Source organism: Cryptotermes secundus, unplaced genomic scaffold (assembly GCF_002891405.2).
Source record: "Cryptotermes secundus unplaced genomic scaffold, Csec_1.0 scaffold72, whole genome shotgun sequence".
Taxonomy (NCBI): Eukaryota; Metazoa; Arthropoda; class Insecta; order Blattodea; family Kalotermitidae; genus Cryptotermes; species Cryptotermes secundus.
This window is the reverse complement of record NW_019730103.1, coordinates 969,376-996,436: the sequence shown is the minus strand read 5'-3', so window position 1 is coordinate 996,436 and position 27,061 is coordinate 969,376. Positions and strand designations below refer to the sequence as shown.

At 42.5% G+C, this 27,061-nt stretch overlaps 1 protein-coding gene across 1 annotated transcript in view; it reads right to left on the bottom strand.

Annotated features, from left to right (window-relative positions):
• The window catches only part of LOC111866006 (AT-rich interactive domain-containing protein 5B), a 118,832-nt gene extending 91,771 nt beyond the window's left edge, over positions 1 to 27,061 (bottom strand). Inside the window, exons 1-2 of the mRNA XM_023854479.2 lie at positions 26,992 to 27,061; positions 26,520 to 26,777 (exon numbers count right to left, since the gene is read on the bottom strand). Of these exons, the coding sequence (XP_023710247.1) occupies positions 26,520 to 26,777; positions 26,992 to 27,012 (279 nt within the window). The 5' untranslated portion in view covers positions 27,013 to 27,061. The remainder of the gene's footprint in view (positions 1 to 26,519; positions 26,778 to 26,991) is intronic.

Genomic DNA, 27,061 nt, shown 5'->3' with positions numbered 1-27,061 from the left:
TAACACACCACACTCAAACAAAACACAGCACACAAAACTACACAAACAACAGAGGACACATTACTTACAACTAACAAATACAATTACAACTACAGTTATATAAATTAATATTAATAAAAGAATAAATATACTATACACTAAACAATAATAGTACTGAAATGTGTAATGTCATGTTCTGATGCGCCCACATTTCACCATGACTTTCGCTTTATCCCGCTTCACTTCACTTCACTGCCTTTTCGGATGATTTCTCCTGTACCTTCACTTCGCCTTATTTATTGCTTTCCTAACCCTGTTCCTAAAATTCCTTGATTTACAGGAGAGAATCCCTAAAGCATCTGCAGGTAAGTGGTTCCAAAGTTCGATGGTCCTAGTTACAAAGGAATATTTTCCGATATGTCGTTTGCTTTCTGGTCCTAATTTTCGTATCATGATCGATCCTGCGCAGACATGGTCTTTGTAATCTATCGCCTATAGCTTTCAAGCCCGTTCTCCCGCGTACGCTTTGAAGAGAGCGCATATGCGAGCTATCTTTCTGCGCTCTGTCAAGGTTTCCCAAGTTGGATCATTTCTATGATATGCAAATTTAGCCGCCGCGTTTTGGACCCGGTGTAGCGCAGTTATCTGTCCGTTCCTGTAAGGATCCCAGCACGCCGCCCAATATTCAAGATTCGGACGGACTAGCGATGTACAGGCTAAGCTTTTAGTGTTACTACGTGTATTTCCCTTTTTAAGAATACGCATTGCAAAATGAAGTGCCTTCCAAGCTTTTTTCGCCCAGTATTTATCTGGATCAGCCCAAATTAAATCGCTGCGTAAAATTATTCCCAAGTATTTACAAACTGCTCGCTTCCGGAATTACTGTGTCCCGTAAAGAATAATTTAGTGGTTCCGTCACTCGGGCTCTCGCGAAACAAACTGCCTTGCTCTTAGCTGGATTAATTACCGTCGCATTTTCAGCCGCCCACTCCCCCAGCCTGTTCAGATCTTTCTGCAACTTTTCCATATCCTTATTATTTATAATTGTCCTATATACTATACAGTCATCTGCGAAAAATCTAGTTGAGTCAATATTTCTCCAAACAACATTTACGTATGTGAGAAACAGCAGTGCACCCAGTGCACCTCCTTGCGGCACTCCTGACGTTACTGTAACTGCCTCTGGCAACTACCCTCCTACTCTGACTCTCTGTGTATGTATGCCAGGAACAGCAGTGGACCCAGTGCACCTCCTTGCGGTACTCCTGACGTTACTGTAACTGCCTCTGGCAACTACCCTCCTACTCTGACTCTCTGTGTATGTATGCCAGGAACAGCACTGGACCCAGTGCACCTCCTTGCGGTACTCCTGACGTTACTGTAACTGCCTCTGGCAACTACCCTCCTACTCTGACTCTCTGTGTATGTATGCCAGGAACAGCAGTGGACCCAGTGCACCTCCTTGCGGTACTCCTGACGTTACTGTAACTGCCTCTGGCAACTGCCCTCCTACTCTGACTCTCTGTATATGTATGCCAGGAACAGGAGTGGACCCAGTGCACCTCCTTGCGGTACTCCTGACGTTACTGTAACTGCCTCTGGCAACTACCCTCCTACTCTAACTCTCTGTGTACGGCCAAAAAGGAATTCCCTTATCCTTACAACTACCCTCGAGTCCACTCCCCAGCCGCAATTTTCGTAAGCAGCCGTTCATGGCGAACTAAACCGAAAGCCTTCGCGAAATCTATTACAATGGCGTCTACTCTGCCACTGTTATCCATCGAGTCTGCAATGTCCTGGCAAACCGTGATTACTTGACTTTCGCATGAATATCCCGGCCTGAATCCATGTTAAACCTCGAATAACCAATCCCTCTTATTCCAGCTATGAAGCACGAAATAGGAAAACTGGAATACCCAATAAAAAGAATTCTCAAACCGTGCTCCTCCGAATTTCCCGGTTATTTAAATGCTGCTTCATTCGTACCAGAAACCCAAGACAGCTCACTCACTAACACTGTGGGTATACGGCGCTGATGAAACACGCCCTTCGTAGTGCTCAATTCTTGCACAAACCACGTGACATGTTAGCCAACAAAAAGATTGCTCACGAATTCGACGAGCTGGGTTGAAGTCCGGCAGACGTGCACAGCTCAATTTTCACCTCTATGGAAAAGAGGGTGTTATTTCTCTGAGGGTAAAGCATGAAACTGACGACAACTCACTTCTATCTGTAAGTCAATGAGAGTACGAACGGATTTTCCTCCTCCCATCCGCATAACAGCTACGTCTCCTCAGCATGGCTTCCCCTTTCACGCCAATTGCGACCGTCCAGATGGACACTCTCTCTCTCTCGCTCTCTCTCTGCGTTCTCGAGTCATGCTCTGCCATTTTGATAAAATAACAAGGAGCTTGAGGGGAAGTTTACCCACAGGTATGGTGGCGGCCCTTATTGACGCTTTTAGCTGTATCTAACTATGGTCAAGGCCACGCTACAGCTCAAGCGGTTAGTCGCTGGCTTCCCACCGCGGCGGCCCGGGTTCGATCCCGGGTCTGGTCAAGTTGGATTTGTGGTGAACAAAGTGGCGCTGAGGCGGGTTTTCTCCGAGTACTTCGGTTTCCCCTGCCAATCTTCATTCCACCAAATTCTCCATCAACATAATCACCCACGGCAGGCTACAATAGGCTAATCAGTGGCCGCCGTGCCGAGTGGACCCAGTTGGACTCCACCCCACACTAAGTGAATTAAAAAAGAAACTGTAGTCAATCTTTCCAAGCGCAGCGGCTTCCAAACTCTCTGACATCACGATCCACTTTCCGTTTTCACTAAACCCTCATGCCCCTCAATTGTTTAATATTTGCACTCGTATTAACACTACTGTTTATGTTCACCTGTACCGTAATTAGTAAAGGCAAAAAGGCAAAGTTGTTCCCGTGTTTAATTAAGCATTACGCCATAAAGACGAATGGGGGAAGGGATGTATAGATCCACGTATGCTTGACCCGGCACTAGCTGTAGGTGAGTGGTCAGCTTCAAACCCGGGCCGCTTTGCCCCCGGTGCCCACTGGATAGGCGGCTGGGTGGGCACTTGAGCCGGTCTGGGCGACATGGAGAGAAAAAAATCTTGCCCCACCGGGATTCGAACTCCGACCAGTCAGCAGCCTGTCTCTATACCAACTGCGCTATTCTGGCATCTTCTTTAATCCAAGTAGTCATGTTATTTTCTGCCTAAAAAGAACCGGCCCCTTTCAAGTACTGACGTTGAAAAGGAAACAAAACAAAGAAAGCTGACATTTGATGAATTATTTATGTTCTTTGCCTAAAACCAAATTCAGTATATGGGTACTCTGATAGGAGGAAAGATGAAATACATAATAAGGTTGAGAACTTCTGCAAACAATCGAGACTATTAAGGTTAACGGCACATTTTTAAATCTAGAACTCCATACAGAATAAAGGTAAAAGCAGTTGTTACGTGCCGATGTGATGCACTGTCCATGGATAAAAACGGCAAGTTAAGTTACATACGGAAGAGACGAACATTTTGAGGCAGATGTGTGGGCCAGTAACCCAGCTAACCAAGAATTGCGGGGAATTATAGAAAACCCTGATCTGGCAATTCCAGGGAAAGCAAGCATGCCCAATTCAATGTTAAAATAGATTTGATTCTGCATTTCAGTCCTCCTTACTGCCCTGGAAGGTTGTGAAGGTGGCTGGCGAAAACAATCTCCAAGGATTTTGCACTTCACTTCCGATATCTGCTTCATGCTGAACACTGTTTGTGCTTACCCATACACAGACATAAGTACGTAACATTGCCCAAGAAAGGCCTAATCTCATGGTTACGCCGCTGAGGGCGGGTAGCCTGAACAAACTCTTGGACTGATCATAATTCCACTCGTCTGGGCGTCACAACGTAACATCAACACTGTATTACGAGGAGACGCAGAAACCCTCAGTACGGTGACAAAGCAAATAACAAGGACACCCATGTTCTGTAGGACTACCCTATAGGTTCATATTATTTGAGCTGAACAAAGGAAATATTGCGCCATTATCTCGTTAATATGTACACGCACAGGCCAAAGATCGCGGTATTCTTATTTGGCTTGGACACATTCCCACTCTCGTTAAAAACTGGCAGAATTTCAGAACACTGTCTGCAATATACACGTACGTTAGAGCGGTTATTACCGTAAGAGAAAGTGTTCTAAAATGAATGTAAGTGCGGGACCATTTAGAAGAAAACGGAATACAAAACCTAGTTATTGTAGACGTGCACGTTGTGGACACAAAATACATGTGCACAGCTCCTTTTTTAAATACGTTGATAAATAACAAAGATGTTAATTAAATTCACTTTATTACAATGCTTCATCTAAGGGACTGTGCTACAAGCCGGAAGGTCGAGGTTTCGATTTCCGATGAGGTTACTGGAGTTTTGTATTGACATTATCCTTCCAGCCGCAATATGGCCCTGGCGTCGACTCGGCCTCTAACGGAAATGAGTACCAGGAATCTTTCTGGGGGGTTAAGGGCGGCCGGCAGGAGCGTAAGTCTGACAACCTGACCGCCATCTGTGAGCCGACTGACTATAAAATGTGGGAGCCTCGACGTCTCACAATCCTATGGGCTTCCACGGCCTCTTATAGGGATAATTTTACCTTTTTACTTCATCATAAACAGAAACAATAAGCGCTAATCAACATTTTTACAAATCAATAAAACATGTCATACTCAAAAAAGTAATTATACGGTACAATCAAAAGGAAGCGTGCTTATTGGCAGATCCTTTATTGAAGCTCATAATATTTTGTGTCCACACCCGTCTATGACATCTTGCAGCCTTTTTGGCAGTGACCTCAATAAAACTGTGAGGTGTTCCCATGCTCCAGATAGTGTCCCCGTAAAGTCAGCATTCTTCTAAACCCTTGTTTCCTCGCCTCCCTGTCACAAACTTTCTATGTGGTTCAGATCCGGTTACATCGTCACACAGCAGCCATACCGCCACTGCAACGGCAGTGTGCTGGGGGCCATTATCCTGCTACAAGTGACAGCACTTCAGATCCGGTTACATCGTCACACAGCAGCCATACCGCCACTGCAACGGCAGTGTGCTGGGGGCCATTATCCTGCTACAAGTGACAGCACTTCAGATCCGGTTACATCGTCACACAGCAGCCGTACCGCCACTGCAACGGCAGTATGCTGGGGGCCATTATCCTGCTACAAGTGACAGCACTTCAGATCCGGTTACATCGTCACACAGCAGCCATACCGCCACTGCAACGGCAGTGTGCTGGGGGCCATTATCCTGCTACAAGTGACAGCACTCATTTAAGCCGAACCTCAGAGCACAAATGTTAACATACTTCGGAGCATTAATTACACCACATATAAGCGCCAGTTTCCTACCCCGATACACGCGACAAACGCCATGTCTCACCGTGAATTAATGATTTTTGTTTCTTTGCGTTCACTGTTGGCTTTCATCAATCTGATTTTAGGCCTCCTAACCAGAAACATTGAATTTGTTTTCGTCGGAAAATATACCGCTCTCCCAAAACTCCAGTGGCGTGTACCTTAGCAAAGTCTTGCCGCTGCAACTTGCTTTTACCGAGCGGGTAATTTTCAGTCCAGTGTGACATACGACTTTACAACACTTCAGTCTTTTTCGCCTTACATGTTTCGATTCAAAAGAATCATCCTCAGAGGCGCACCGCTACGATCAGGAAACACTGCCACATAAGATGTTTTAACAATATGCACTTAAGCTATGAATAATGCTCACTATATAAATTTGTTGTTATCACGGTTAGTTTCTGGTATTTGTCCCAGGGATTCATTACGGCGTTTCTTGAAGAGTAGACTTACGTATGGCGGTGCTTCTTTTAAGCGTATTTGCTGGGTATTCTGACTGGGATTTTCCACTGCACGCGATGTGATACTCACTTTTTCATACATTAGCCTTCCAATGTATTTAAAATTGTATTAAAATTTTGCATGTAAAAAATTAGTTATTATGTTAAAATATCTTGAGCCGACATTGGGTCATGCTGTTTTCCTCCTGATGGTGGGAGATTTCGTTTATTTCTCTTGATTTTGTGTTCTTATTATTAGTAGTGTAGTTCACGTGCGTGCTGTGTCGTTTGTTTTTACCCCATTGCTAGAAATGTCCTTCTTTGCACTCCTTTCCATCTAGCTGCCCACTGTGCAAAACAATTCTTACTGAGCAATGACTGGCTAATTAGCAGACTCTGAAGAAGCACATAAGAAGCTCAAACACTCAGCACTTTTTTGTGGTTCCTGTCTTTGACATTATGTCGCTGATCTCTGGCATTCAAAAATTTCGGACGCCCTGAACAAGACTCGCACTTCTGGCAGTGTCCTCTCTAAATTACTTAACATAAAGGTAAAGCTATCCCTGTAACAGGTCATGAAGGGCTGTCAAACGTCGAGACTCCCACATTTTCTAAACAACAGGCTCACAGATGGCGGTGAGATTGTCAGCCTTACGCGCCGGCCGCCTTTTACCTCCAGAAAGATTCCTGGTACTCATTTCTGTTAGAGGATGAGTCGACCCCAGGGCCATAGTGCGGCAGGAAGGATTAGGTCCATTGAAAAAACCAATGACCTCATTGGGAATCGAACCCCCGACCTTCCGGCTTGCAGCATAGTTCCTCAACCAACTATATTACAGCGTGCCCCAAAATTATTTACTATATTGAGAAGAATTAACTTTTTCCCCGGCTCACAACATAAGTGACTTTGAGAGTCCAGCAAATCTGTCCCGTTCAAGTGAATACATTAAAATACAAACAGATGAATAAGCGAAAAGTAACTGCGATAAGTAAGAAAATTTCATCAGCACAGCGACATCAGATTGGTTATCTCTAGTGAAGTGTTTTCAAATATTCTGTGAGGATTCGGCCTAAGAGTGTCCAAGCACGTAACTGACAATTAAATTTGCGTATTTGTCTCACTGTTACACACTAAATGAACTACCAAAATTTCAATTAATGTATATGGAATCTGTACATAACAAAGCATGTAATAAATTAATTGGATTCGTCGTCATTTTAAGTACAAAGTTACACCAGAACAAAGACGTGGAGTAGAGGCCTGGCCCGAGGTTAATACGTGCAGAGAAGAAAGCACGCAAGCATCCAGAAACGGTAAGGGCGGACACCTTTTTTCTTTTAATTCGTACTAATGAAACGACAAAATAGCAGTGTATAAACATGATTCTGAAGGACATATTTTCCACAGAACTGTAAACATCCCTGACCAGCTGCTGCGTGCCACACATCTCTACAGTTTGTACGCGCGTTACCGTGGCTCTTTTCTTATTATGGATAACGCCACTTCTTCACCTTCGGTTGGCAAAAACCGCCATTCTTAATTCGACTTCAAAATCTAAACGTAAATCAATATTGGTCACATTTTCAATTTCAAAGAAACAACCAAGCCATTTAGCGAGGGATGAATCAGCACTCTGCTAATGGTACCCCAATATTCGGCTTTGCTAACAACGCAGTACAAGACTGGATATGATCCCAAACCACTTCACTCCATGTCTTCTTCTCACAAGCTATTTCATTACGAACCATTTTTAAATTAAAACGTCAATTTCACGGTCTTCCAAGTTTCTTTTCCTACAAAATACTTTCTGCTTCACCCAACGGCGTGTTATCGGAATGTGTACGTATCCATTTCTAGCACACACAACGCAACGACACTGCAAGAATGCACCTGACAGTACGTAAAGTTCACTGGAAAGTGTCTGATGTCACGTGCTGATACTGCCACTGTAAACAGACAGACTGCATGTTTCATTCTTGGGTGCGGAAGGCGGCTGTGATACGAGACAGTAGCCACTCGCATCACCCACTTTTCCTTTTCCTTTTATTTCCTTGGCACTACAGCCCCAGTGGGCCTAGGCCTACCTCCATGAACTTCTCCGTTCACTTTGGTTTTTCTAGATCATACACATTCGGTAGGACTCCTTGGGCGGGTGATCAGCTCGTCGCAAGGCCTCTACCTGTACACAAACAGAAAAACGCACACACTCAAACTAAACATCCATGCCCTGAGTGGGATTCGAACCCACTATCCGGGTTTCCAAGCGAGCGAAGACAGTACATGCCTTAGACCGCTCGGCTACCGTGACCGGCCACATCACCGACTACAAACACCAATTTTCTTCAAAGTTGAACCCAGCACAGGTTACTTTTGTAACCAAAGATCAAATCCCACTGCTGCAGAACACAATCGAATGACTGTAATTCGTTGCCGAAGCATTTCCGAGCCCACATTTATATAGACCATTTTCGAAGTTCTGGAACACAGCACCCACCCTACAATTATCGGTACTTACTTCTGGGACATCCAGTATATATATAACGTAGATAACAGTACAGTGAATAATGTGAATTAATTCAGAGATACTGATGACACTAAAACACTCCGTCAGGACAGCCACTTTCGGGGCCAAGACTTCAAACCCGGATCTCCAGAATGCGAAGTAGGAATGCTAACCACTCGACCTGAAGATTAATGGTATTGCATAACAAAGTGCTGAGAATATGTGTATGGAGAGAAATGCATAATTAAGAGCGTCGTGTTTTTGTCAAACACTACTGGGATCATCGAATCCATGAGGATGAGCTGACACGAGACGAGAAATACATTCAAATTTGCAGCTGAAGAGAAAAACTGGCGAAAAGAGATCACTTGTGAGATCTGGGAGTATATGGGAAGACACACACAGGACAGGACACAGGACGAAATCTTTACAGATTTTACTAACATACACAACAGAAGTCGACACAAACTCTCGATTCCCGAATATCGACCTCGCTAATACATCTTCCCATACAAGATAAAAAGCTTTTCTCTTGTGTAAGCTCTTCGTAAAGTATATTACATTTTATTTAATTTCGCCAGAGGTTGTGCGGTAAAATTACCGTCAATACATCCTTACTTTCTTTTATCTCATCCTCCTATCGTCTGAGTTATCGGTTTGTTTCTCTTTCATTTCATGTGGTCAAGATATTGAATATCCTTCGTGGACGAGGGCTAGTCTATCTGCGTTGATTGGACAACACAGAAAAATGCAGAAAATATATCCATAATCCGCGATCCAACCTGGAGACAGGTCAGTGTGGCCGGCCATTCAGATAACGCTTTGTGTACGGACGCTGTCAGCAACTCAAGCTGCAAGACGGAGAAACTGAAATCGAAATGACGTGCCAGAGACGGAGGTGGCCTAATCTGGGATACATTCCGGGCCAGGGACTGACGAAAATCACGGAAAACTTGTCAGGCCAGCCGGTGTCCCGTGCGGATTTCAAACAGCTTTCGAATAAAAAGTTAGGGCATTACCGCTGCACTAACCAGCCTGGTACTACTTATACTGGAAAACGGTTGATAACGGTTATGTCGATAAAAGGTAGAGAGATGGAGCCGAAAGCCAAATTATAGAGCAGAATGGACATCTGTCGTAAAGGGCCAATCACTAAGTAAGTGAACGGTCAGGTTAAGTTACATTAAGCTCAATGACTGGGTCTGTAAACGAGAAATGATTTTCTCCTCTTTTGCCAAAGTATAGGTTGTTACTTTATATTGGGCCGCGAGCCAACTCTACAGAAAATGTGGGAGCCTCGACGTCTCACAACTCTACAGGCCTCCACGGCCTCTTATAGGGATAGCCGACCTTTTTACTCTTGGTAAGGGTTAAGTGAGTTTAGGCTACGTTGTCAGGTTAGATCAGATTAGCTACACGAGGTCGAGGTGGATGCTGGGTCTATAAAATGGAAAAGATTTTCTCCCCATGCTTAAGTTTGGGTTGTTACTCTCCACTGTGTTAAGTCTTGCTAAAACTTACGTGACTTACGGTTAAACTGTTAGGTAAGGTCAGTTAAGTTTCAGGCACGTGACACAGAATGGGATATCTGGTCTATAAAGTGGATATGATTTCCTTTTCCTGCTCCAGTACGTGTTACATAACTACATGTCAAGTTAGTACCGCTAAAAGTTAAGCAGGTTACGATGGGGAACGCGGTAGCGTAGCTGGTTGAGGCACTATGCTACAAGCCGGAAGGTCGCGAGTTCGATTCCCGATGTTATTGGATTTTTTCAATTTACCTAATCCTTCCAGCCGCACTATGATCCTGGGGTCGACTCAGCGTCTAATGAGTACCAGGAATCTTCCTGGGGTAAAGGGAGGCAGGAGCGTAGGGCTGAAAACCTCACCGCCATCTGTGAGCCGACTGTCTCACAACCCTTAGGGCCTTCACGGCCTTTTACAGGGATATCTTACCTCTTTTTTTTTTCCTTTTTAAGCTTAGAAAAAAAATCTGGTAGCGCCAGGAATCGAAACCGGACCTCTGGATTTGTAGTCAGGAACTCTGACCACTAGACCACAGAGGCTGTGGTGCTCGTAAAGTATCACATGGTCAATGCCGGAACCACCTTCGACGCCGGTATGGGTTTAGGAATTATTCCTCAACTGTGAATCATTTCCGTCGTTACTTGGCATCGATGACCTGATTTCAGCCTTCGTCTCCCCCCCCCCCCCCCCCCCCCCNGGTTTAGGAATTATTCCGCAACTGTGAATCTTTTCCGTCGTTACTGGCATCGATGACCTGATTTCAGCCTTCGTCTCCCCCCCCCCGCATACGCTTCTGTATGAATCTCTCAGTAGCGTTATCTCCTATTCGGTCATGAGCATAGCTCAGCGACGGGCTGCACCCTCCCAAAATCCGTCCCCTCACTCACTGGAGCGCATTCCTCGCAACCCAGGAAGGACAAATTCCATTACCACGACGTTTATTACTTTCAAGTAACATTAAGATTCAGTACGGCACCAAAGAATGAGTGGACAGCCTGTAACTGCACGACTGACATATACATGTTTGCTCCAATTTCTTGACCAGCTGGTCGACTGTCATCTTCCCAATACGAACTCTGGTCAGTGATTATTAAAAACGTTACCTTCATCCGAGAGATCTGTGTACAGTACGGACGCCGGTCCTTGTCTATGGAAATCTGCACACATCGAAATGTTCATGTAAACATCAAAATGTGTTATTACTTCAGGCCTTCTTGAACTTGTTCAAGTGCCTAATGCAACGTAGTTATAATCACTGTACATTGCCGTTATGCGCATTAGCAATTCTCGGAAGGACCAAGATACTTTTCTTTACTCCACAGCGTTCAGACCGGCTCTGGGGCTCACCCAGCCTCATGTCAAATTTGTTCAGGGGCTCTTCCCTTCCACATGTTCTAGTCATTTCCGGCGACGCTACTATGTACCGCGTTTTCTGTTTCTAAATTTCTGTACACCTTCGCTTCGCACTTTATCTCCCCATGTAATTCCTAAACACAAACCTCAGGAACCTCTGCGGTGACGCTTCTGTTCCTTTATGATCTCGTGCTCTTGCAGCCAAGATTCATAATTACTTACTCATGGAGCTGAGCCCTTCTGGAGGAGCAGCCAATTCTGCAGCTACTCAAGAATTTCCCAGCATTTTATGGAACCCGAAGGTTCATTACCGTGTTCACAAGAGCCCTCCACTGGTCCCTATCCTAAGCCAGATCAATCCAATCAATACCATCCCATCCTATCTCTCTAAGATCCATTTTAATATTGTCCTCCCACCTACGCCTTGGTCTTCCCAGTGGTCTCTTTCCTTCTGGCTTTCCCACCAATATCCTATGTGCATTCCGCCTCTCCCCCATTCGTCCTACATGCCCTGTCCACCTCATCCTCCTTGACTTGATCATTCTAATTATACTTGCAGAAGAGTACAAGTTATGAAGCTCCTCATTATGCAGTTTTCTCCAGCCTCCTGTCACTTTATCTCTCTGCTGTCCAAATATTCTCAACACCCTGTTCGATTCACTACTACAGGTCAACATAATTATTTATCAATAAGTCTTAAAATGCTGTTACTGTGTTACCCATAAGTTGTACTGCATACTGTATCATAATTACGGCACTGGCATGTAAATGACGTCACAACGAAACATGAATATATAACAATACATGCGTGCCTACAAACACGTCGAGATCCTACATAACTTTGTGTGCCATCAGATGCCGTGAATATGTCGGCAAATAGGAAATTACAAGACGCGATATAACTCACACTATACTGCGACTTTTGTCTGAAGTTCTTAATTCTACAAACAGAGCGTAGAAGCTTTTAAGGAAAATGGCAGTATTCTTGACCAATGTAGCCCAAATCAGAAAGTAATAGGGCTTGATAAGAAACTTCCTGTTGCCCCTGTCAGTTTGAATGGTACCGACCAGCAGCCCTACTACGTCACGACTTGCTGAGGGCTCCACTACACTACGTCACCAATCAGTTCAGAGAACAAACAGAGCTGGATAAACAATTTGGGCAGAACGACTGCAAAATAATATCGAAACACATACTACAGTACAACAAAACGATGCCGAGCCCAAAGAAGATCATGGAAAAGATGGAGTGAGCATGTGAAGTTGAAACGTGTCTGTCTGCCTATATCAGTGGTGTTCAACGCGCGGGACGGCGTGCCCTGATGCATGGCACTTGAATACATTTCAAGACTAAACTTTCTAATTGAAATATTTCGGCCACTTCGTAGTAATTTTATTTCAGGAAGACATCTATTAATACACTGGACTCAGTGCTACAATGGAGCAAGAGTCACGTGGTAAGGATGCGATTGTGCACCAGTGGCCTACACCGTGAACTGAGGAACTTCCTTTCTCCTCTGTTTTCCTATCTTTCCGTTTCTTTCTTCCTTCTCCGTCTCTTTCTTTTCCAGGAAACTCGCACAATTCAACCCATACCCGGTTATGAGTTGACGGACTGACACTAATATTACAATTCTGTCCGCGTTGGCCACAATGTCAGCAGAAATGTTTTGAAACTGTGGGTAGCGGCCCATTTGAGGGCCATGGCCTTAAGAATTAATACAGCGTAAAATCAGTTACATTAAATAAGTATTATATAGAATTTTTTATTAAAATATCATTCATATTTTAATTTGATATCTGAAAGGGAAATCTGAAAATTACATATAATTTTAAACTTTTTTCGGTCTGCTGCTGACAACTTGGAAGTTCATATGTGCGCCTACTTCAGTCACACGTAACAACACGAAACCATCATTAACCGACGTTCCAGTGCTGTCTACAACATATTCCAAATACATACACGAACTACAATTTCAGACTATGAACCAGAAACGTGACTGGACAGTCAAAACATACAGCTCATGTAAGCAGTTGCTATTACTGCAAACGAGTTTGAAATTAATCGATTAATATCACTCTTTATTAATGTGTGTGAAGTATGCTGAACGCCTCTGTGGTCTAGTCGTCAGCGTTCCTGGCTACAGATCAAGAGGTCCGGGTTCGATTCCCAGTGCTACCACATTTTTTCGGAGAAGTAGTCGGTCTGGAACGGGGTCCACTCAGCCTCGTAATGATAATTGAGGAGCTATTTCGAGGAAATAGCGGCTCCAGTCTATAAAACCGAAATTAACGGCCGTGGGAATTCGTTGCGCTGACCACGCGACACCCTCTACCCGCAAAAGTTGGCACTAAACTTCGCCGACAAGCGGCGGTCGCTCGGTCGTTATGGTTCGCTTGCGGACTGAAATCACGGAGTTTGTTTTTTGTTTGATGGAAGTATGCTGTGGCATATTTGCTCAACTGAAACAACATTCGTTTCTATGCAACGGCCACGAAACAGATAACGGGACGACGTCCGTTGTTAGGCAGCAGGTTCTTAATAAGAATAGACGGCCCCTGCTAGGGAACGGCTTGGTAAACACGTCCCCGTGGCAACAGATACGCCTAAGAGACTAGTGTTGTCTTCGCAGGCCGTGCCGAGGAGTTATAAGGAAGACAACTGGGGCAACCAAGTCAGTTCTGTAAGGGAGGATGTGAACAAAAAGGGTCAGTTGGAAGTGAGCTACCATTCACAGAGGACTTGAGGGCAGAAGCTGAAGAATCTCCACTGTTAGAAGCCGTTGGTAGTGAAAGGCTGGCGAAGACACAATAGGCTGGAAAAGGCTTAGCAGGTGCTGTGGTGATTAGTCAATTGTGGAGATCAGCGATAGCGTTGTAATTACTTGGTACTTACGAGTTGTGTGTATAAGTGGTCAATGAATTCAATATCAGATCCAAAACCCAGTCGAGAGTCACTCTTAACACGTGACAATGCGTTACGTGCTGAGCTAAACTCTACATTTTTGACGCTATTCAGTTATAGTTTTAGTTCTCTTCATAAATGTTTCCTATCAATCATTGCATGGCACGTGACGTTACACGCCGTGATTGCCTTGTCAGCAGGGCCGCCGCTAATGACTGTGCGAGACTGCACAGCACAAGGGTGGCGGTGAGCCAAAGTAAATCAGACGCGATAAATAATGTTAGGACAAGAGAATATGTTTAAATATGTATTTTAATACGAATAACTGTGCATGTTTACTTTGTTGACTGAATAAAAATTTTTATATTCAATAAATTTATACTAAAAGAATTATTATTATTATTATAACCAAGCACTTGTTTCTATTAGCCTTATGAGCGCCATATGTTGTTATAAGTAGTGGCGACTTTGACCGCAGTGGCGGTACTTGCCTGTCGGTTCTCTGTGTTGCATTCATTCAAGGTTCTGTACGACTCGCTGCGTAAGTCCACGAACTATTCTCGTAATTTTAAATAATTCCTAAAGGAAACAGGTTTGTTATTTAAAAAAGAAACGCACCAAAGTGCAGAATATAACGACATCTGCAAATGAAAATATTTCATGGAAGATTTGAAGTTCTCAGAGCGGTGTTTATGAATAGTCCTATCTTCTCTTCTAGGAAGGTCGCGCCATAGCTCAAGCGGTTAGTCGATGGCTTCCAACCGCGGCGGCCCGGGTCCGATCCCGGGTCTGGTCAAATGGGATCTGTCGTGGACCAAGTGGCGCTGGGGCGGGTTTTATCCGAGAACTTCGGTTTCCCCTGCCAATCTTCATTCCATCAAATTCTCCATCAACATAATCACCCGGGGTAGATACAATAGGCCAATCAGTGGCCGCCGTGCCGAGTGGACCCAGTTGGACTCCACCCCCCACTAAGCGAAATTCTCTTCTAGGACACAACGTCGGACTACGCGGAGTCATGTCCACGAAGATCGAGCTCTTAAATATTTTAAATTCAAGTGAGGGTTCTGCGATTACAAATACTGGGCTATTCAATGAGAGTTATCCGGAAAAAAAACACTTTATAGAGCGTGTAAATGGAAACGAAAACTAGAAGCCTCAATGTATTATTAAAAAAAAAATATTGCTGAAACCATTGTGCTAGATTTCCTAATAAACCTCTCGAACATGTCTTTATATAACAAAGCGACATTTCAAGTTACTGGCTAAATTACTGCTATTAAAGGCAAGACCTGCTGGCGTGTGGCAGAATGGAAATCTCCCATACAGCTGCCAACAAAATATATATTGGCAGGGCCTATGAGGAAATCTTCTGAAAATTACTGATAACACAATATCTCAGAGAACTGCAAAACACTTAGAAGCAATGTTCATCACTCCGTTACGGACTGCTACTGATTTTATCATCCAACGAGACTAAGGGTACTGATATTTCAAATAACGTAAGACTTTTATTTATGGTAGACAGGGACGGAAGGTGGTCTCATGGGCGATTTTGCTGTATTCCTTAAATTTACCTCACAACTGGAATGGCAGCAAAGCGAGAGTGGAGAGTCGGGCGACGTACGTTTAAGTACGTTAACTGCAAAGGAATTAAAAATGACAGCGCTGCAAGTAATGGAATCCTTAAAATATTGGGGGCAGCCAATAATTCTGTTGTTTGAAACCTTTGTTTTATTCATAGTGAAGCTCTGATGTCGAAGTGTATTCCCTTTAATCTTACGAAAATTTTGAGGGGAGTGAGGGTGCAAGAATTTTAAATTCCATTAAAAAGAGACTCATCAAATAACAGACTTTAAAAACAATTGTGTACAGAGACTGGAGCTGATCACAAACAGTTACTTCACCACACAGATGTTCGCTGTCCATCACGAGCCGATATATCAACCAGAATGCAAAAAAATTATCCTACGAAACAGTTTAATTCTACGTATGATGACAGGTGGATGATAACACTGACATAATTAGCTGGAACTTCTCAACTCTTAAAGAACTCAATTAGAAATTGAAAATATATATATATCAGCATGTGGAACATGTCCGAGGACTCAAAAGACATTACAGTTATGACAACCACGATGCAGAACTTTGGGGAAAATGTCACAACGAAGTCAAATCACATAAATAAAATAAGCCCCCACATGCACCACTCCACTTGTCTATATTCATTACTTTCCAGAAAGGGGACTTGAAATTCAGACAACGAACGTCTGAATTAAAAAATTCCTCTCATTTTGAAAATCCCCAATAAATAACAAACCCAACTTCATACCTGAAAAAGAAAATTAACTGCTGCAACTTGGTTCTCCATTGACACTAAAAAATTACGTTTATCGTCCTTTTGGGTTAAGAATAAAAACAATTCCCACTGTTAAGTAGGAAGACTGTGTTAATACAAGCGGTACCATGTGAACTGGGATCTTGGATGTTGAACACGAAATAAAAGTAAAGAAAAAGAACAAACTTAACAGTGAACCTAACATTCGTACAGCAGTGTCAACGTGTTACTCCAAATGGGCACATATTATTAAGAACAAAAAACAGGCAGGTGCGTCCGTCGCAGTAAGTAACAAACAACTTAACCTATCATTTGTATACATCTGATACATGTATTCAGCCCACGTAGCTTATCAAAGTATTTTACTACTTTTTATCGACAATTTCTAATATATGCATATACAAGGGAAGTGCGCCAAACTTAACCACGTTATGCAATTTTGCCACCTGTAGCCAAGGCCACAGTTTGCACATAATCCCACGGATGGAAGCGGCTGTAACGGGACAAACGCTCTGAAACTGCCGCTGACGTGCTGACAGAAGTGTCTGAAATAATCAAAACGCGAATCGAATTCTTCTCTCGGATATATCCTTCAATAATTCCTCATCACTTAAATCATTAACGTGAGTTATACATCACTGAAGCGCTTATTTCTTATGCTTTATTCTGCTGCAGTTAGTTTCATTTGTAACTAATGTGACTTCATAGACAAGCACAGGTATAAAGGCGCATGCGTACTGCAAATGCAGACAATCTGTACATGCTGCAACAATGAAAAATCGGCATTCTTCTGTGATTTTGTCTTTCATTTTCTAATTTTCATACATTTTCATTTAATTTTAGTTCCTGGTTCTTTCCAAAACCAAGTTCCACTCGCTAAACGCACGCGCCCGGTTTGACCGTATCCTGCTTTGTTATTTTTGGTTATTTGTTACTTAACAGATCCGGGCCCACTGCATTAATTCACCGTAAGTGTTGATCTACAAGGTATATATTTGCCCCCAAAACAGTCATCACTGTGTAAGAAACTGGAAGACACCGAGGTAGCAAAGTATGGAAGGCATACTTTATTTCTCTGGGCGGCAGAGAGAAATGTAGTTCTTACAAAGTATCTATCATATGAAATAAAGTTCTAAAAACACTGGTTCAGTGCGCTGTTTAATGCTTGGTTCACAAGCTTCGTTTCGCGTAACCCGAGAACAGAAGCTATATCCGTCCAGATAGGGCGACATTTTGAATATCAGTGTCAAGTACAAAGTACAGAAACGACACGCTTGGCCTTGAAATAGAACTGCACTGATGTGCGTTAACAGTTTCGGTATGAATGCAACTAGTCCATCTGCTTAAAATGTGCCCAAATATAGCCTACATGAGTCCCTATGTTTCCTGCTCAGAATGGTATGAAACAAGATGATTCATCGCCACTGCTTTCAGAATTTGCTAAATAGACTAAAAGTGAAGGAGATACAAAACTTTCTTATCTATACAAGATGCCGCGCCATAGCTCAAGCGGTTAGTCGCTGGCTTCCCACCGCGGCGGCCCGGGTTCGATCCCGGGTCTGGTCAAGTGGAATTTGTAGTGGACAATGTGGCGCTGGGGCAGGTTCTCTCCGAGTACTTCGGTTTCCCCTGCCAATCTTCATTCCACCAAATGCTCCACAATCACCCTCACCTAACATCTGAGGCTGGTACAATAAGCCAGAAGTGGCCGCAGTACAAGGGACTTAGTCCCACCCCACTAGCAATAAAAACAAATACATCTATGCTGATTGTGCTAGTTTACTGAAGAATCATAAATACCTTAACGAAAAACACAGAAGCCCTAAGGAAAGAGACCACTGTGAACACCCAAGTGTAAATGGGAGGATAATACTAAAATGGATCTAAAAGAAATAGTATTGGAGAGGTGTACTGAATTCATCTGGCTCAGGATATAGACGAGTGGCGGGCTTCGGGTTCCATAAAATGCTAGTAATTTCTTCAGTAACTAACTAACTACTGCTTCTCAAGGACTGTGCTTCATTTAGTCAATCAGTCGTCGGTGGTTCGGTCTGTCGGTAGCGACAGGTGCAAAACGGGCGGTATTAGCACTGGGCGTTACTGCTAGAAGCATTGCGAATATAGTGCACAACTGCCTTTCTGCGTTAACTGTAGCATGAACCACAGTCGTTGAACGACATGACAATATGCTTCTTACAAACCACACCGGAAACAGTTCATTTATGGTCTTATGTTAAGGATCAACAGACTATGGCTGAAACCGAACGGGCTGGCCTAGCGGTAACACTCGTAATCGGTAGCTGCTCCATTCGAACCTCGGCTGGGACACCGGCTACCCCCTGTGAGGTTTTGCTCTCTCTCTCTCCAGGCAAACACTGGACAATACCTTAATTACGTCACGACTACATTCTGCCAAATCCTTTCCAACTCATCGTTCACCCATCACCATACCATTCGACTCCATACACCCTAGCCTCTGCCACGGTCGTAAAATGGCAGACAAAAATAAAATGGATGACCATCGGAAATACCCAGAACTCTTCGCGAAAAGTCTCATAAACCGAAATTCAACAAAATCTGTAGAACGTTCATGGAACATGTCCCTTTAGAGTCGACAAAAATAATTCTGTATGCACTATACTNCCCTCCCCATAACTGCCATTCAGGATACAGGGTTGTGCCCTTAGTGACCCAGCGGCCAGTTGCACCACAATGTCGTGCTTTCGCACTGGCCTCCCTGTTCGGTGCATGACTCAATATTTAAACCTTCAAAACGACTTTTTCTTTCATTCGGGTAAAACCTGTGGATTTACTTTCGCTCTGAAGAAGTTTAGGCAGATACTGGCTAATTTCGCTGACCTCAGCTTGACCCACAACTACTAGCTGTTTTCCGTGACTTACAGAAACTTCCAAGACTTGGTTCTACTTGGCAGTCATCAGAAATCCGTCACGCAAATATTTCCATTTATAGCCCAAAACTTAATCCGAAGCGGAAGTGGTCTGTGTGCGTCTAGAATGGGCTGCCCAACGACCCTAGGGACGTGAGTAGCACAACAAATCTAGGTAAAGGTAACAGTTAAAGCTGTCCCTGTGCTCAACTATTTGAGCACCACGCCATTAAGGTGCATGGGGGAGTGGATGTACAGATCCACATTTCCTGACCTAGGCATTAGTTGGAGGCGAGTGGTCAGCTTTACCCCCCGGGGAAAGCGGCCGGTACCCATTGCCTGGAGGTTGGGTGGACCACAGAGCTTGTCTGGACGACTTGGAGAAAATTCTTGACCCTACCGGGACTCGAACTCCGACCGCTCGTCGTCCAGCCTGTAGCCAGTCCCTATACCGACTACGCTATCCCGGCTCCCAATATATCTAGGTATGTATAGTAATGGTTTTATTCGGTTGATTTATTACACAGAAAACATATTTTAATTTTGAAGGTTAAAAATGTGCATTTCAGCCTTCTCTCTATAAAGTGCCGAATGACTCCACAGTTGACGAAACAGAATGTGCCACTGCAAGCCACGATGTTAATTTATCACCAAACACTCCAGATTTAAATCCGTTAGATTACCATGTCTGGAATGAATTGAAACTTGTGTAAACACAGACCAGAGACGAACGTTTCAGTCCTTGAGTTACTGCAACAGACAAATGAACACATGTGGCCTCTCGTATCACAAGATAACACCCGATCAGCCATCAAACGATGTAAAAGGCGCGTTCAAGCTGCAACGTACGAAAACTTGGATCCCATTCAACATCAATTCCGAAAAAAGGTGACGGAATGATAAATAAAATGCCTAATTTTTGCATTCAAAATGGAAAATATTTTTCTGGGCACTGAATAAACTTAACTGAATACACATTTTCGTAGACTCTCAAGAGCTTATAAGACTTCCATTCAAATCCGCAGGGCCGTTCAATTTCATCCTCTTTAAAACTGCCGCTCTTTCGCGCATCCGGTATATACGTATACTCTCATACGTAAATCACCAAGGCAAAGATACGCATGCGCACACTCGCACTAAGCAGTGGGTGCGCCACCTGCTCAGCACGAGAAACTTGCAATGCAGTAAATAATAATAATGTGTGAATTAGTGCATTTTCTATCGGTTTATGAATTATTGGAAGAATCTACACGGTATAACACCACAATCTTCCAGGTCTAATATTGTGTGTGGCTACCCTGACCAAGTAGCCCATTATCACTTCATCGGTGTTCAACCCAATAAGTGCCATGTGTCGAAAAATTCGACCTTCACAAAATCCGCTGTATCTGAGAGCATGTGACATGTGTTGTGATTTAATCTGAACCCATTATCATGAAGCATATCAAGGGAAATTTTCCCCTTGTTTGAAGTTCTAAAGGAATTAATTTTATATATAATTTGCCACTCAAAGAAGAACAGTTCTCACAACCTAAAATGGCGACTTGACGCTGAGATTTCTGGTATCAAGTTGGTAGCCTTCGCCTCTGACCTAGCATTTAGCTGGCTACAGAGCAAAGAAGGTACTTTTTCTTTAATTTCATAAAAAGTGGTTTCTTAGGAGAACCCAATAACAAAATCTGGACCGTCTGTCACGTTTATCATATTACAATTTGTTGCAATCCTATTACTCAAAGCAGTTAACAGGTTCCGTTGTAGTTTGAACAACATTTTTAAAGTAAACAACACTACAAATAACAGCAAATATGTAACGGCACTAAATGAACTTGCCCAAAAACGCTGTGTAAACATACAAGAATGTTCAATGAACGGCAATTAATTACATTACACAGCACTTCTGACGTTAAATTGGTCCTTTAAAATTGTAAAGTTAACCCACTATGTGGCAGTATTTTTCAAGTGAATTCGCATTCCGAAAGATACAATAACTAATGTCATTATTTTTTACATAAATTATAAAATAATACTTAAAATCAATAGTTTGTTATTCGAATTAAACCTCTGATGATGTATCTCTTGAAAGTCGAAACACGTCGGGCGTAACACAAGTAAACTGTAAATAAAACAAAAAACTATACTTGTCCTAGTTGGCTGCCTTATTTTATGAATATAATCGTATTTTATATAATTTGTACTAGAAAACAAACCTAAATTTCGTTGCATGGGTGTATGTATGTTTGTGTTGCTTGGTCCAGGCCTAGCTATGGGCCAATTCAAGGTGTCCAACTAAATGTCTTAGGGCTCATTAGTTCAAAGCAATATGGCGTATTACCGATCACGTGACACTCTACAGCTCAAGTATGACTTCAGTATTCACAGACAGCTCAAACTGGCGAATGCGAAAACATGGACTGCGTCAATTTGGATTTAAATATTTCAATTCAACTTCATATTTATACTGAAAATAGTGCTTCACATAAAACTAGGGAGTTTTTAAATCTGGCTCGTACATAATTTTCCACCAGACTTCAAATTACCAGCATTCACTAAGTAGCACACAAATATGCGAGTCTTCCTAACTACATACGGCAACGCCGCACGGACAGGTCCGGAGCTGCTCTTGGCTGGAAGACCCATTCCTACAACGGTTTCCAGCCCTCGCCCCTCTCTGCACACTCATCGCAACACCACCCCCACGCCAAACTTTTATCATCACAGACACACGACTCCGAAATAACTTCATTCATATTAGACTTGCTGCGTTCTTTTCACACTGTTATGATGATGATGATGATGATGATGCAGTACTGACTACGAAAGTTGTGGTGGTGGTGGTGGTGGTGGTGGTAGCAACAGCAACAACCACCACTGAAAACTAATTACTTTAAGCGAGTCATTGTCCTGCAAAACTGACAAGTGGGGCTTCGAGATTTTGGAGTCGTCGACACGACAAAGAAGTAAATTTAAAAAAAAATCTATTAAAATCAATAAAAAATGTCAGTGATTTGATTAATTTTACTGTCTCGTTCAACCACTACATATTTCGGTCGCATGGACCCATCATCAGGTGGTTTGCAAAACAAAAATAAAAAAAAAATTTAAAGTGGTGCAACTAGCTTGAGGAAATTAGGAAATCTGTATCTGTCATTAAATGAGGGAATTGCACAGACGAAACACGAACACAAAGACCAAACAGTATCAATTACGAAGCAGAATCTTGTCTGGAACATGAAGCCATGTAGTCTGGTAATCGGCAACGGCTCCTTGGAAGTGGAGACAGCAAGGCCCAAACCATCACATCCCATGACACTGTACTCAACTCCCATACACTATACTAGCAATCACACAGCATAGGTGTTCCTTCCTCTTTCATTTTCTTTGGGGGGGAGGATATTTCTTTTACTGCTAGTGGGGTGGGACTAAGTCCCTTGTACTGCGGCCACTTCTGGCCTATTGTACCAGCCCCAGATGATAGGTGAGGGTGATTGTGGAGCAACTGGTAGAATGAAGATTGGCAGGGGAAACCGAAGCATTCGGAGAAAACCTGCCCCAGCGCCACTTCGTCCACCATAAATCCCACTTGACCAGCCCCGGGATAGAACCCGGGCCGCCGCGGTGGGAAGCCAGCGACTAACCAAAATAGCAATAAAGGCCTGCTACTAATTATCTCTGTGCATGGCGTAATACGAGTGCACAGATACCGTAATCATTTATAAAAATTATATAATTATTGCAATATGCAAATTTAAACATACTTAACTTGGCGACTGTGATAATTCTTCAGGATTGCTGTCCTGTGAGATGTGACGCCGGATTCGGAGGAATCTCTGCAGACGCACAGCGTCACATCTCAGAAGACCGCAATCTTGATATTGCCGTGGGAACCTGGAACTTCGCTAGATAAACCCAGTTCTTTACAGTTCCGTTGGGTCTGCGTGTTACAGAAATATCAATCAGTTACAGTGTGACTTTAACTTTCACGTTACTTCGCCTGCCTATGCCGCAGAAAGTAATACAATACTACAGTTTATAGCGACACTTGGAGAAAAGATCAGAGTCCCCCTAAGCCCAGTTAGATAGCTATTTACGGCCATGTTCATAAGACAGAGAGGGAAGATATTTTAACGAGATTTTAAATTTCGCAGAGATCGGCGATCTACGAACAGTATATCCGGTCAGCAAATGTAAAATATTTTGTTTTGACGTCATATGGAGCGACTATGTATCTCTCTCTTAATGTGGGTATGACACTACCCAGGCAGCATATTCAGTATCGTAAGACTTCGCGAAATTTTAATACAGCAAATCAGAGCGATGTACCGTTAGCATGGAGCTTTCTACTGTATTAATGCTTTATTAGACACTTCAGTTAAACAGCATTCACGAGAACGAGAAAAGTGTGAGTGGAGTTCCCAACGAATATTCTAATTAATACTGGAAAATTAAATAACTTTTATACACACTATTCTGAAAAACATTAAGGTCTATGTGAGAGATATGATGATTAGTTTTAACCCTTTGCAACACACGTAACACTTAAAAATTCTGTTCATGCTTCGCACAAAACACCATTACAAAGACAAACTGGTTAATGCTGTTTGGGGAGCTAATCACTATTTACTCTAAGAACCGTATGAAACACACACTCTGTGCTTCTTTAATATAACCATTGTGCTTCATAAGGTTAAGACACGGAGATGTACGTATGTAACCCGGTCCCTTCTATGACAAACAAGAAGCATCTTTTTAATTCTGATGAAGGTGCTTGGTTGTAGTTGCCCAGAATAATTTACGAAACTAACCGTGTCATGCCCAAGACAATGACCTAGTTTTATTTAAAATAATTATATATTCTTTGACGATGGGTCACAAGATAAATTGCCCAACTTGAACGAGGACGTTACTGCATTATAAACCTGCTGGAGATGTTCAAGATACATCATCACTTTCTAGAATGTCACTGATGCATCTATTTCATATTTGTGAAAATATGAAGAAAAGGAATTAGGAGAGCTGAGAAATAAACACAGGTCGCTTATGGCGTAAACGCCGCAGAATGACAATTTACCTCAATTTTCGTAAGCCTTCTTCTGTCAACACGTAAGTTACTGTTTCACAGCACACACTTCTTTAAAATGGATTAAAATACTCTTCCATACGAACACATAATAAGCGATGATAGAGCAAAATCAATAGGTTCCAAATACTTAATTATTCGTGGGCACATTCAAAGCCAACCACAACACTTAACTGGCAACATTCCAACAGCGGCAATTCTCAGTATTTTCATGGCCGAATATACCCAGCACAAACTCTCTCTTCGTAAGGGATAAAAAATGTTACCGACAGATTATTTGTGGTTTATTCAACGATGCTGTCAGCATCTCTGACTAATCAGCGTTGAATCGTGAAATGATTAATAAATGACTAACTGGAAGGGATGTGGCAATTGCCTATTTTAAGATACTATCCCTGCATTCGAAAGATACTGTGAAAAACCATGGAAAAACCCTCAGTCAGAGTTTCCCGGCCGGGATTCGAACCGAGAACCTCCTGAACACAAGTCAAGAAGCACTGCCACCTGAGCCAACTTGCTCGCTAGCGGCAACAGAGCTTCGATTTAATTCCTTTATTTACGCCATCATGAAACTTCTTTCAGGACGTAACAGATTATGAAAACGAGTATATACAGTATTTTCATTAGAGCTGCAAGTGAAATGCAAAACTGTCCCCACTTCTGATTTAAGCATCGCATCATTAAGGTGCATGCTGAGGTACAACTTCACGCTTTCTCGATCTGGGCACTAGACGAATGCCCCGGCCGCATTTACTCCGAGAAAAGAGCCCCCCACCCCGTACACATTTGGATTTTAACCTGGGTGGGCCGGTCTGGCCATGTAGCGAAAACTCTCTGCCCTCACCGGAAATCAAACCCAGATTCTGCGGTAGTCCAAACCCTTGCCTAATCACTATGTCGACTCATTAAAATATCTATGGCATGGCCAAGATTCCATGTCGTACCTTACGTCGACAAGCAAATTATTCGTTTTGCATGTTACACACTCGATGGCGTATGATTTAAAATAAAGGGCAGTTAATTTTGTTCAGAAAAAGGCTGAAAGAACATAGTCCCTTTATCCCCTTGACATGAATCATATCACGTTGACTCGGCGAATGGCACAATGCTTGGGGCATTATTCTTCGGCTGGGAAATGGAAGTGAAATAACAGAGACGCAGCAGAATGAGTAGGAGAGAAACAAGTGTACAGAGAGAGAAAGAGAAGCGTAATGGGAAATGGCTGGAGAAGGGTAAGGGGGGCAGAGAAGGGGGGAACGAGTTCGTGGGAGAGGCGGAGAATGTATAGAAAACTGGTATAGAAAGAGAGCCACTAACAATAACATACTACTTTTACTTAATGTTGGATGTGATTTGTTACAAAAAAAAAAATAGTCTGTTATTCTCGACAATTTCCTAAAGGAAATTTGGCTAAATTTAGATTTGACGTGAATACATTCCGTCTCTCATCTCCCCCCCCCCGGCTCACAATTACCATCAAGAGCGGATAATTAATATTCATATTGCAAAATCCATTTAAAACTATAAGACATGAATACAACGTTTAATCCGATTATAATATATATATTATATACATATCATTAAATAAATTGCAAGGAGCCCAAAGTTTTAACGTTACATTAATAGGTTTCATTTATTGCCTTGCGTAGGCTAAGACCCTATCTAAGCGTATCTCAAGGCCAACGTGTTTTGCTTCAGCGCATTGCTACGTACTATTATGAGCTCCGGGCCCTGGTTATGCAGTAATTGATAAATCAATATAACATTCAAGTCATATTTAACTATTTGTTTCTTTTATCTTAATCCGAGTTCATCAATCATAGCTTCTTGTTATCCGTTTCAAAGGCATTACCAAAACAACAAAATATGTGTCAATATCGAACATATGAATCAATAATCTTCGAAACTCAGTACTACGTTACGAATAAATATAATTCTACACATAAATTACGTTCAACAAGAGAACATATTTAAGTCCACTACTTAATTTCTCGCTTACTCAATAAGTTCCATGCATTCTGGGCAGTAACAAAGTCATATTTTGAGCTCCATTACATAATTGAATTATAATGTCATTAATTACTTACCTCTCCATGGTCGTCGTTCCTCCCTTCAGGTGTGTTTTCTGGCAGAAAATACAGTCGCAAACTTGCCAACACTTGTTCGCTATTTTTGTCCATCCACAGAAGTTGCAATTCTCCAATGCTAATTAAGTCTGAATCACTCCATAATTTGACGAAGAAAAAATCACTCAGAGATAATATTTTATGTCTTCCATTCTTTTTATATTTAAAACCTTTGTAGAATGTATATTGTCCATGGTGTCCACATGGTGCACCAATTAGCTGAAATTAAAGTAATAATAGCCTTATAAATAAAATTCTTGTCACTTGTGCTTAAATTTTGGAACGCACTTTTCTTGCATTCATATTGAGATACAATGGTTCAGGAATTGTCAATAAATATCGTCCATATTATCTACGAAATAATTTAAGAATTATAATATTCGTTGTAATCTGCAGGTATTATATTTATATTGATATGGTATAATTTACATACCTGTATCTTATTAGTATCCATTATAAAATCGAAAGAAATCACCGAGCTCACACACAGCACGCCACAAACA